Source organism: Molothrus ater, chromosome 2, assembly GCF_012460135.2.
Source record: "Molothrus ater isolate BHLD 08-10-18 breed brown headed cowbird chromosome 2, BPBGC_Mater_1.1, whole genome shotgun sequence".
NCBI classification, from domain to species: domain Eukaryota; kingdom Metazoa; phylum Chordata; class Aves; order Passeriformes; family Icteridae; genus Molothrus; species Molothrus ater.
In genome coordinates, this window is record NC_050479.2 from 88,928,879 (window position 1) to 88,940,223 (window position 11,345).

Genomic DNA, 11,345 nt, shown 5'->3' on the forward strand with positions numbered 1-11,345 from the left:
TAGATAAGACTTGAACTAAAAAGAATAAATGTATTCCCTGCTATTCTGGCAGGTCTGAAGGCTGCCTTTCCCCCCTTGATGCATAGATAGGACTTGAGCTAAGCGTTCCCCTGTGAAAATGAGCCAAATTTACTATAGCTTGATGTCTGAGGTGGTGCCATAGAAATCTCAAATCCAGTGTGTCTCTGAGGCTGTCTGCATGGATACAGGACAGCTCTATCCATTACAGAGAAGTTAGGTAGAGTTAAAGCAGGGAGAGAGCTTAGTTTGGGGTGGGTGTTGCATGAGGGGTCCTGAGGAGGAGGAGGAGGGGTATCAGTGTGGGCAGAGGGGTTTGAAGGAATGTGCAGGGTGTCTGAATTGTACTGCAAAGTCCTGAGACAAAGAACAGGTCTTCAAGCCCACACAAGGCTGGAAACTGCTGGGGCTGTTTAGAGATGGAGAGAAGGGCCAGTGCCTGTGCTCCTGCTCCCCAGCTCCCCCTGCTTCTCCTCCCTGATCTCCTTTCACTCTGGGAGACTCCTACAAGTGACCTGTGTCTAGAGACAAGTGGGAGTGGTAGGTAGGCATTTCTGTTGTGCTCAGCTGCTCATGCTGTGTTGCTTGGGCTCGGGCTGTGGGCCATGCTTCCGCTGCTCTTCCCCTCCCTGCTGCCGTCCTCAGTTCCAGATCTTGAGGAAACTGTCCCAGGAGCCAGTGGCAACAGCCATGCCATCCGCCGTCACCCCCAGGCAGCTCACTCTGTTGTCGTGGCCAGAAAGGATTCCTGTGGAGGGAAAGAAGAGGTGGGGCAGTGAAGGGGGCCCTGTGAGAGGTGACAGGGTAGCCCTCCTGAGGGGACACGTGTCACAGGCTGTGCCCACGTGTGTGGCCCGGTCTGCTCCTGCACAACCTCTTGCAGTCAGTACATGGAGAATGGGAGCAAATGTGCCAAAAAACTTTTGTGTGTGGTGTACAACCAGCACCCAAGGGGTTCTTGGGCAGGTATGGCCAGCTGAATCCTCATACAACTGCTTTCACCTGGCCAGCTGACTCCTCATGCAACTGCTTTCACCCTGGACAGCTAGAACTGCTTTCACCTGGCCAGCTGACTCCTCATGCAACTGCTTTCACCCTGGAGTGACGGTAAGACTAAGATAGGATGGGGTCCTTGGTAAGGCTGAGAAACAGCAGTGCTGCTGGTGGGCTGTGTTTCATGACTTTTCAGAGGGTAAGGGCTGCATCTGAAAGAAAAGTGCTGTGTTCTGTGTATGAGGATCACAGAGTACCCAAAGATGTTGGATGGAAGCCCAGGTGCACGCTTGGCTTGGTGCCTGGCCACCAAGTGGCACTGTGAGTACCTGGAACTGGCAGACGAGGAGGAAGTAGGATATTCTATAGCAGTTTTAGCTAATGGGAACCTTCTTGTCCCCCTTGATCAACGTTGTTTAAAGGCTTGACTTCCTTAACAATTAAAACCAATATCTCTTCTAGGCCAGTGAGAGTTGTTGGCCTAGTTCTGGTGTGCTCCCTTAGCACGAGGGAGCTTTGCTGGGTTTCCGTCACTATAGGATGTCTTCCTACGTTCAGGAAAAATAAGTGCCTCATTATCCCTGAAGCAGGGAGAGGAGGCCTTGCAGGGAGGGGAGGAGGGACCTTGAGGAGCCACTGACCCACACGCTCTGCTTTCAGGGAGTCCCAGATGTTGCAGTTGAAGTCGTCGTAGCCAGCGAAGAGGAGGCGGCCGCTGCGGGAGAGGGCGATGGAGGTGATGCCGCAGATGATGGTCTCGTGGGAGTACATGATCAGCTCCTGGTCCGCCCGCAGGTCGAACAGGCGGCACGTGGCGTCGTCGGAGCCCGTGCAGATGGCCTCGCCGTTGGGGAAGAACTGGGGAGGGCACACACCGTGTTTGAATGAGGTTCTCCTCAGATCCCGCTGGAATTCCTCAGCTCGTCGCACCCCCCCTCCTGCTAACCACCAGGAAGCCACGGAGGCAGGAAAACCTGGTGGGACCAGACACTGGATCATGGAATTTGAGTCTGCTGAAGGGGGAGACTGATATTCTCTTAAGGCCTAATAAACCCCTTCTACTCCAAGAAAACAAATGGCAAGATATCTCAGTGCTTGAGGAAGGATTATTTTAACTCCAGCTTTGGCCTTAACAAAAGTCCATCTATTATCCCCCAGCTGAGGTCTGACATAATCTGGCTACTAGAGCCTTCCTCTGTTTGATCCTCATATCCCAGGCTTCTCATACATGCTCATGCCCAGGTCTTGCTCTGAGGTGTAAATAAAGGGCTCCCAGGAGCAGGTATGGCAGAAAACCATGTGGCTGACAAGGTAGCCATAGGGCAACTGAGAAAGGTTTCACTAATTGATGTCAGTGGAGGGTGGTTTGAGCAGCAGACTGCAGGAAGCTGGCATTTGCTTAGCTACAAGGAATAGTCTGCCACGTGTCTTGTCCTGCCATCTCTGCAGCTCTGAGGGAGATGCTTCCTCCCAAATGTCTGAGTAGCCTCCCATGAAGATTTAATCTTCAGAAGATCTCCCTGTGATCCCAAGTCCCCACTTGGGATCTTCCATCTGGAGCTGACCTCAGCTGAGTTAGGTGTTCCTGCTGCCTCGCTTGCATCTTGTGCCAGGGCTGCTGGAGCATGCTTAAAGCACAGCTGCCAACAGCTGTTGTGAGCAAAGCTGGACCAGCCCCTGTGTCAGGGTGCTCAGCTCCATGGCGTGCTGCCTGTCCAAGAGTTGGATGCTCTGGTGCCTGGAGAGAGCCCTCCTCCAAACTTCAGTGAACTTGGGCACTCCCTGCTTCAGGCTGGATCACGGGGCCAAGGTCTAAGACCCCTCTTACCCTGCTAACTGTGACAGCTCTTTCAACCTTGTCCCAGGGCTGTTTTGGAGCTGTTCCACCCCCCATTCTCTGCCCTAGCCCCGTGCAGGGAGCGTACGTACAGAGATGGCGTTGATGTCGGACTCGTGCCCTGAGAAGGTCTGGCGGCAGGAGCCCTCCCGCACGTCCCACAGTTTGGCAGTAGCATCACAAGCCCCCGAGATGAAGAGTTTGAAGTCAGGGGAGACGGCCAAGCTCATGCAGTCTCCAGTGTGACCAATGAACACAGTCTTCTGCTGCCCTGTCTCGATGTCCCAGAGCGCGCTGCAGGAGGGGACAGGAGAGGAGAGGAGCTCTCAGAGCCAGCCCAGGGAGAGCAGACCCACAGCCAGGCTGAAGAGCTGTCCCACTCACAGACAAAAGGAGGGATGCCGTGGTTACTGCACGGGAAAATGGGTGAGAGCATCCCTGGAGTCAGCTGTATATAACAGGAGATATCTTCACAGCTGTTGTTGGCAGTACCTTTGCCAAAACAGAGTTAGACTAAGGCTGGGGGTGTGAGAAGTTTGGCATATAAGTGTAACAGCTGAAGGGAATACTGAGAGACAGTAAGAGGGACACAAACAGCAAAAAAAATAGCAAACAGCTGAAAAAGGTCTTCTGTGTCCATCCTTGTAAGGTGCAAAACTCTTGTTCGGTGGGATCCCACAGCACTGCCAGACAAATGAACCCCAGGTAACCCTGATCTCTGAGGGAAATGCCACATTTCCTTTGTCAAAAGGTTCTTCCAAAGCAGGTATCAGGATGAAATGGGGTGAATAAAGAATAAGGACTGTTCAGAGTCACAGCACAGTGAGCCCTGAGAACCAGGAACCGAAGGATCAAGGCACTGCTTCTGCAGTGTCCCTTGCACAGAGGGCAGGATTTGAGAAGTGGAGAACATGTGCATGCTCCACATAAAATTAAAACTCTCTCTGTCCTGGCATAAATGACACTGTTCTTTGTGAGAACTTTTGACATGGTCCCTACTGTTTGGCCTGGCCTCAGCTGAGAAAAGAAGCATCTGTTCTGCCAAGGGAGGAAGAATGGATGGGGCTTCCTAAGGTGCTCCATGTGGCCTCTCCATGTAGGAGCAATTCCTCCTTAGATAGTGGAGGGCTGAAGAGCACAAGGACTGCACTTGTTGCTGTGCTAAGAGCAGAGGTCATGGCACCAGGATACAGGAGGGAGCACTCACCATGTGGTATCTCCAGAGCTAGTCACAATGTTGTTGTCATCAAGAAATCGGCAGCAGGAGAGGTATCCTGGGAAGTAGGAACAAGCAAATATGAGAAACAGGGGCAGGGACAGAAGGGTGAAGTTTGGAAGCAGGGGGCACCCAGTTGCAGGCAGGCAGTGCACACACCTGTGTGGGCTGAGAGCTCCCTGCTCACTTTGACGTTGCCTTCACGGGACTTGAGGCTGTAGATGGAGCACATGTTGTCAAGGCCTCCACAGGCCACAAAATTGCCAGAGGGGGCATAGGCACAGGTCATGACCCAGGAGGAACGCAAAGGGATGGCATGAACCTGGGAGGACCAGAAAACGTGTCAGGGCTCTTGGCAGCAGAAAGAGCAGGTCAAGAACACCATCTCCAAGAGGACCCACTCCAGCATCCCAGTTTGCAGCCACCTGGCTCCTACCTTGTTAGTTGTGTATGTGTCCCACACAATCAGTTTCCCATCTTGTGAGGCACTGACCATAAGTCTGTGAGAAAGGAATAAGGTCATGTTAGTGGCTTTCTTCCCATCAGAGCCTTCCTGCCCCTCACACCCAAGTGCTGTCCTGCAGCCAGCAGGCCAGCAGCAGCTCTCACTTAGAGTCTGTGGACCAGTGCAAGGCGTAGATCTTGGCCAGGTGTCCCCGCAGGGTCCTTCGGGTCCGCATCTGGATGCGTCCCACAACCTCCATTCCAGACACAATCTAGAGAAAGAATTTATCTTGGACTACCAGGAACTTTACTGCTTTCCACATCTCTGCCTCCTGGCTCCTTCCTGACTGGGCACCAGCCCCTCAGAGGGGTGCTAGCTTGCCCAGGCAGCCCTGTCCCTTACCTGAGCAAGCGTTGTGTCTGCACAGGCTTTCCGGGCATCCTGGAGAAGAGACAACAGCAGATGAGACAGATTGAAAGCATGTGGGGAAGGTGATGACAAGTGAAATTTGGGGTCATTGTCTGAGGGCTACTAGAAGTAGGAATTGTGGCTTTGCTGTGTTTGGATTGTGGCCAGCACAGGGGGATCTTTGTGATTAGATCACCTTCACACCAGTCAATTGTCAGGGAGGTGAGCCAAAATTTGCTCAGCATCCTGTTCACTGTGCTACACCCTTTCCATAGACCCTCCCACCTGACAGAACACCAGTGGTCTCACAGACAGAGGAGATCCTGGGGATTCATTACACTCATGGGACCCCTGTCCCTGTTTCTCTCCCTTCCCCCACCATGGTGGGAAGATCTCCATTAGCATTTAAAGGGCTGTGGAGAGCTGTAGAGGGCTCCTAGACTGTAGATGGAGAAAGCCCAGCTCCAGCTTGTGGCTGAGGAGGAAAGTTTGGGCATGCAGTGGGGGGTAGACACGCTCTCAGCAGCTTCATGGCTGTTGCCAGCATTACCGCAATCTGCTTCTTCAGCTGCTCAGCCTCCTGCTTCATCTGCTCCATTTCCCCCATCTTTCTGACCTAGGGGTGGCTCCTCCACGTGGGGCAGCCTGGATTCTGGGGAGACAGATCAAAGGAGAGAGGTGTGAGTTAGATAGGACACCAATGTGGCTGCTCAGTTACAGAAATTTGGGTATCCTGACTATCCTGACAAAGGATTGGTGACCACTTCTTGGCTGAACACTCGGTAATGTTGTGCTGTATCTGGCCACAGCCCTTAGCATTTGGGAAGCTTGTGCTGGGCCTGATCAAAGGTCCATTTTGTCCTGGATCCTGCTTACACATACACGTACGGAAGCTTAAGAACTCCAGAGCCTCTTGCTGAGGTTCTGGACACACTAGTCCATTAATTTTTAACCTCTCCATTCCAAGCCCTGGGTCCTCTTTATGAGCTTCTCCCTGTTAATGGCTAAGCTGTCCATCTCAGCTCCAGGAGGAAGAAACTTGATGGGGGGAGCCCATTGGCTATTTCCCACTGTTTGTCCTAAGCAAAGCCTCACCAGGCAGGACCAACCAACTCTCTGACCACCAAGGAAACCTACGGGGCTGTTGAGGCTCTCTCTCAGAGTTCCCTTCCAGTTTCACATCAAAAACCAAACCAAAACCAACCAACCAAACCAAAATAAAATAAAAAGAAAGGCTGATGCCTGGGGAAGGATCTAAGAATAGCATAAGCCGATAGGGGTACATCTCCTACTTGCCCAGCCCCAGCTTTTCACTGACGTCCAAAGCTAGAGCAGCATTACTGTATGCAAGTCCTTGATGTTCTTTTCTTCTGTGCATTTGTCCACACCATTTTTGTGCCCATGCCAAGTTCAGCCTCCTCGGTACCCCCTGATGATGACTTCCACAGCTGGGTGGCAGGCTCTGCAAAGAAGTTCCTGCTTCCATCACTTCCCGGTGGCACTGGTTCCACTTGACAGTAGCTATAGTTTGAGTTGGAAGAATCATCAAATAACTGGTCTCTATTCACCCCTGCATCACTTGGTATTTCATACATCTTTGTCATATCCGTCTCTTTTCTAGACTGCAGAGCAAACTTAGTCATTCCTCCCGTGTAAGCTGTTACATCCTATTATCTCTGCTGTTCTGTGAGCTTTGTTTCATTGTTTACAGAGCAGAGACGACATGTTTTTGCAGGGAGAGCAGGGAGCCAGAATTATAATCCATATTCAAGATGCAGGTGCACTGTATCAATATACAACAGCTCTGTTTTATTCTCTCTTTCTTGTTATGTGCATTCAAATCTTCACCAGCGATTCCAGCATCTCCCACTTTTGTTGACAAATGTGATCTTTAATTGCTCCAACATTTCACCTGGATAGATGTGAGTGTCCAGATGTGCTCCAGGTGTTGCCCAAGAAATGTTCCAGCAGCATCTGCAGAATTTCTCCCAGTTCCTCTGGGTCACATCACTTCCACCCCTGTTGCCTGAAGGCCTCATTTCCTCTGGTCAGCGAGGCTTTGGGTCCTTGCATGCCAGACTTGCTCTCTTGCTGTAGGCAAGCATATCCAGAGAGCTCCCAAGTCCCACCTTTGCTGGCTGCTTGGTAGAGCACTTTGAGTTTCCTTGAAGAATTCCTTCCCTTGAATGTCTCCACAGCTTTCCTTTGATCCCCCAGGCACAGAGAGTTTCTGCTTGTTCAGTGATTCCTGAGGCATGGCTTTGAGTGCAGGAAAGAGAACAAGACACAGGTTTCCCCTAGCTCCTGGGAGGCTATCCCAACAGGAAGCTGTTTCAGGATATACTTTGCAGAGGGAGACTTGTGCCTGCTGCCTGCAAGGCTGGGTAGAGGCACAGCACTGCTGACTGTTCCCTGCTCGCTGCCCATGCACGGAATGGGACTGCCAGCCCCAGGAAATGGTGAAGGAGCAGGAGGGCAGCACTGCCAGGGCCCAGAGGAATGTGCCACAGCCACGGCCTGGGGCTGCCAGCCTCAGCTCCTTCAGCTACCCTGAAGGACAGGAATAGACCAGCACCTGAGCTGGGCTCATTCCACTGGTTTTTCTTCTCTCATTCCAACAGAGCAGCAATGAGGGGGCTCCTCCCAGCAAGGACACACTGCTGCACCTCATTGAGTGAGCCTGGCCGTGAAAGCCCACCTCCATGCACTTCCCCTCCTTTGGGAGAGGGCTGGCATTCCACTCCACCTCTCAGCTGACTGTCAGAGCGGGGAGATGCTGGAGAAGGCCTTGCAGCTTTCAGTCGGAGACTGCACATCCTCCTTTTGCTGGGTGTTTGCCCCTCACTTTCAGTGTACAGTTCAGCCTGCAAGGCTCCATCCTGCTCTGGTCACAGCCTACAGCAAACCAAGTGGAACACCTGAACTTCCAGACACCCTGTGCAGCTAGCTCTACCACTGTGGCCCACACTTTGCCCTTCTCAAGTGTTTCTTAGGACTGATCCATCAATCCTAAGTATTGGATTGCCTTTTCTGCTAGGTAACGTCCTCCCCCTGACTCTCTCATTCCAGCCTCCTTTGCTTGGTTCCCAAGTTCTTCAGGCTGTTATTTCATACACCTTTGGCTCTCTCAGATCACTGTCCATCCACCTGCCCCAAGTTTTATTTGTAGACTTCTGGTTTTGCTCACCCAGACCTGCAGAGAGATGGGAACCTTGTTCTCCCTTCCCTCCAATTTCTGCTCTTGGTGAAGCTGGCTGTACACATCCTCCTCATTACCTGTCAGGTCCCAGTCTTCCTTTCACTGCTCCTGCTTTTTCACTACTCTCTTCCCTTCTCTGGTTGTTTCTCAACTCTGGTACTAGCAAGGGAATGCCAGTTCACTGCTCTGTAAAGCTGCATGACCAGATGAGGGGCTTTTGGAGCCATAGGCAGATCAAACAGCAGGGGCAGGATGTTGAGGACGGATAAAAAGGGCTAAATATAGAGAAGGTGCAGCTCAGGACTGTGTCCGAACCTTTAAATCCCTCTGAGGGAACGCTCTAAATGAAGTTGGGAATTGTTCTCAGCCTCAGAAGGACAAAGAGCCACAGATGAGTGATAATAATAGCTCCATCTTTGCCTGTCGCCTCCATCCATCACGTCCCAGCGCAATTTGTGGAGAGTGAGTTGTCCCCAGCATAGTGCAGCTGCCTCCCAGGAGGAGCAGGGCAGGTGTGCAAAAGAGCAGCTCGTTATGGTCATGCAAATTTAGGGCAGGAAATGGGAGGAACAAAATGGGGGAAGAACAGAGGAAAGGGAAATGGAGTTTGGCCAAGGCATCTTCCTGCCTTGACTGGCAGGACCTCAGGGATACACATTTCTAGTGGATCTAAGGATCAGCTCACAGTTGCTCATGGTGGTTGCCAGGCTAGTTTTAATGGAAAAGGCTTTTAAATGGTGCACACTTGGTGCTTTCTGGAAGTAAGGGCTCTTTCAGGGGAATGCTAAGCAGAAGAGGAAACCAAGTCCTTAGGTACCTTTGAAAGAAACAATTCACCACTCTCAGCACAGCTACTGACAGGAGGACCTTGGCATCAGCACTGTTCCAGAGTTTTGCCTCCTGCAAGCACCACCAGGAGCAAGCAGGGCACAGCCAAACAGAGCCTGGGCTTGGCTGGTTCATGCCAGCCCTTTTCTGAGCTCTACCTTAGCTGTGCTCAGCCAGTTCACAGATCTTGGCTTTGGAAATCACATTTCATTTCTTCTGCTCTCCAACATGACAGTTCTCCCCCCTCCTGCCTTTTCTAACAAATTTCTTGCTGCAGCACTCCTGTCTATGGGCAACCAAACCCATCCTGAGTCCTTTGGTGTCTGCTCATAGCAGATCAAATGCCTCTGTTGTGGTGCAAGACAGAGGGGGACCTGGAATCATCCATCTTCTGCCTTTTGCTGCCACACCCTTGACTTTTCAGAGCAGTGGCCACATCCCTTGCATGATGCCATGGAGGTGGCTCAGCTTGCTCCCTGCGGGCTGTCCCTCCAAGTCACTTGCATCGCTCCCTGGTGGGGATAAGGGTGCAAGGAATAGGTGGGAAAAAGAGGCAAGGTGAACCCTCTTATTATCTGCTCTTGGGTAGCTCCCCCCATGCTGCGGAAGGAGTGGTTGCTCTGTGAAATGTTGGGAGAGGGCTGTGAATAATGGAAAAGGGAAAGGGGCAAGAAGAAGGACTCAGTGGGGAACAGGCAGTGTCCCTGGGTCTCTGTGTAATCCCTGACCAGCTTCGCAGTCTCGACCTGGTGACCCCGGGCTCCTTGCAGAGTCGGATACAGAGATGATCCCTCTCTCCTGTGATGGAGATCAAAGGTCAGGGTAAAATTACCCTGCTCTGCTCCTTGCTTTCTGAGGGCTCCTTCTCCAGCCAGAACAGCAGCCAGCTGCAATGAGGTGTGCACAGGGTGCACTGGGAGTGCAGGGCTGTGTACAGGCAGAGAGTGCCAGGTCGATCAGGGGAGGTGTTACCCAACCGCTCCAGCCTGGAAACTGGTGAGATTTACCTGCCAAGTGGAGAACAAGCAACCCCATCCCAGTGCAAAACCCCCTCACCACTAAAGACACCTCAGTGCTAACCCAACTCCTTTCCATGATCTTACCCTCCCTCATCCTCTGATGGGATGAGCCCTTGTTCAAAGGCTCCCCATATAATCGCTCCAAGAAACTCAGGGTCCCAATGCCAGGTTCACCAAGGTGACCTCAGGCATCGCAAGGTGGCAAACTTACCGGGATCTGTAGAGCAACGGTGGGTTCCAGTCCCCTCTGGATGGGACCCTCACAGCCTGCCTCCCTTGCTGAGAATGGCTCCTCACTGCCCAAAAGTCCTTTGTACCTCTGCAGTCTCCAGGCAGTCCCGTTTGTCCACCCAGTGAGTCCCTCGCTCCCTCTCTGCTCCTCAGCCTCTCCCAGGACTGATCTCCCCATGGGGAGCTGGAAGGCTGTGCACGGGAGGGGTTGGGGGAGGGCTGATTCCAGGAGCAGCGTCAGGCAAATTAAATCAGACACCAGAGACTTGGGGAAATCGGATTGGGACGTAATGCAAAGCAGGTGGATGGGGAGGGGTGAAAAGAGAGAGTAGCACACTGCTCCTGAAGGGAAAGAAACAATCCCAGGCGGATTTGACTCCCTCTGTTTATATCAGCAACAAACTAATAAAGTGAAGATTAGCCAGAACAGCCTAGGATTATCAACCACCAGGGCAGGGCTTGCTGTACCTCACAGGCACAGGAATTCCTGTTTTCCCAGGGACAGCATGCCACTCGTGTCCTGGGCAGGGCAGAAAGAGAGATGATGCCACCAGAGAGGGCCTGCAAAGGGAAAACCAATGGCAGCGCCACCACACCCTCCCCAGGCTGCAAACGGGGCTCTGGATGGGGAAAACAGAACTGGGCACAGGGGCCAGGGGTGGCAAAAGATTTGGTGGCATGCCTTTTGGCAGCCACTTTAGTGGGATGCTGCGAGGGGATTATCTTGGCCTCAATCTCTTTTAATCTCTCCCGCGGCTTTGGCCCAAGCCTGAGATAAATACCTTTTAACGGATCTCATCTGACGTCAGGAGGCCATCAGTCTAATCACCCAGGCCACCTTTGGGCAAAGCAAGCCAGAGATGTGGACACTGGCCCCTCACCCCCAACATGTCCTCATCAACCAGGAACCACCCAGCATCCCCCACGAACCATTGGGATGGACATGTGGGTGCTGGGATGTGACAGTCCCCTTGCCAGGGAGAGGGAATTTGAAATGCACAATCAGATGTTCTCTTGTGACCCTGGGGAGGCGATGAGAAGCAAAACGGGTTGCCAGCACAGGTTTCCCAAGCCTGCATGTTAAGAAGCGTCAGGATTCAGATTAAGGAAGGACTTCCCTTCCCATGGAGCAGGGGCCCTCTGCCAACAGT

At 52.4% G+C, this 11,345-nt stretch overlaps 1 protein-coding gene across 1 annotated transcript; it reads right to left on the minus strand.

Annotated features, from left to right (window-relative positions):
* Positions 1 to 659: 659 nt before the first annotated feature.
* GNB3 (G protein subunit beta 3) lies at positions 660 to 10,213 on the minus strand. Its single transcript, XM_036404326.2, has 10 exons — positions 10,175 to 10,213; positions 5,468 to 5,569; positions 4,912 to 4,950; positions 4,674 to 4,780; positions 4,501 to 4,564; positions 4,224 to 4,386; positions 4,056 to 4,122; positions 2,941 to 3,142; positions 1,653 to 1,869; positions 660 to 766 (listed from the first exon to the last, which is right to left on the minus strand). The coding sequence occupies exons 2-10, from the start codon at positions 5,522 to 5,524 to the stop codon at positions 660 to 662; spliced, it is 1,023 nt and encodes a 340-aa protein (XP_036260219.1). The 5' UTR covers positions 5,525 to 5,569; positions 10,175 to 10,213.
* Between the last annotated feature and the right edge of the window lie 1,132 nt (positions 10,214 to 11,345).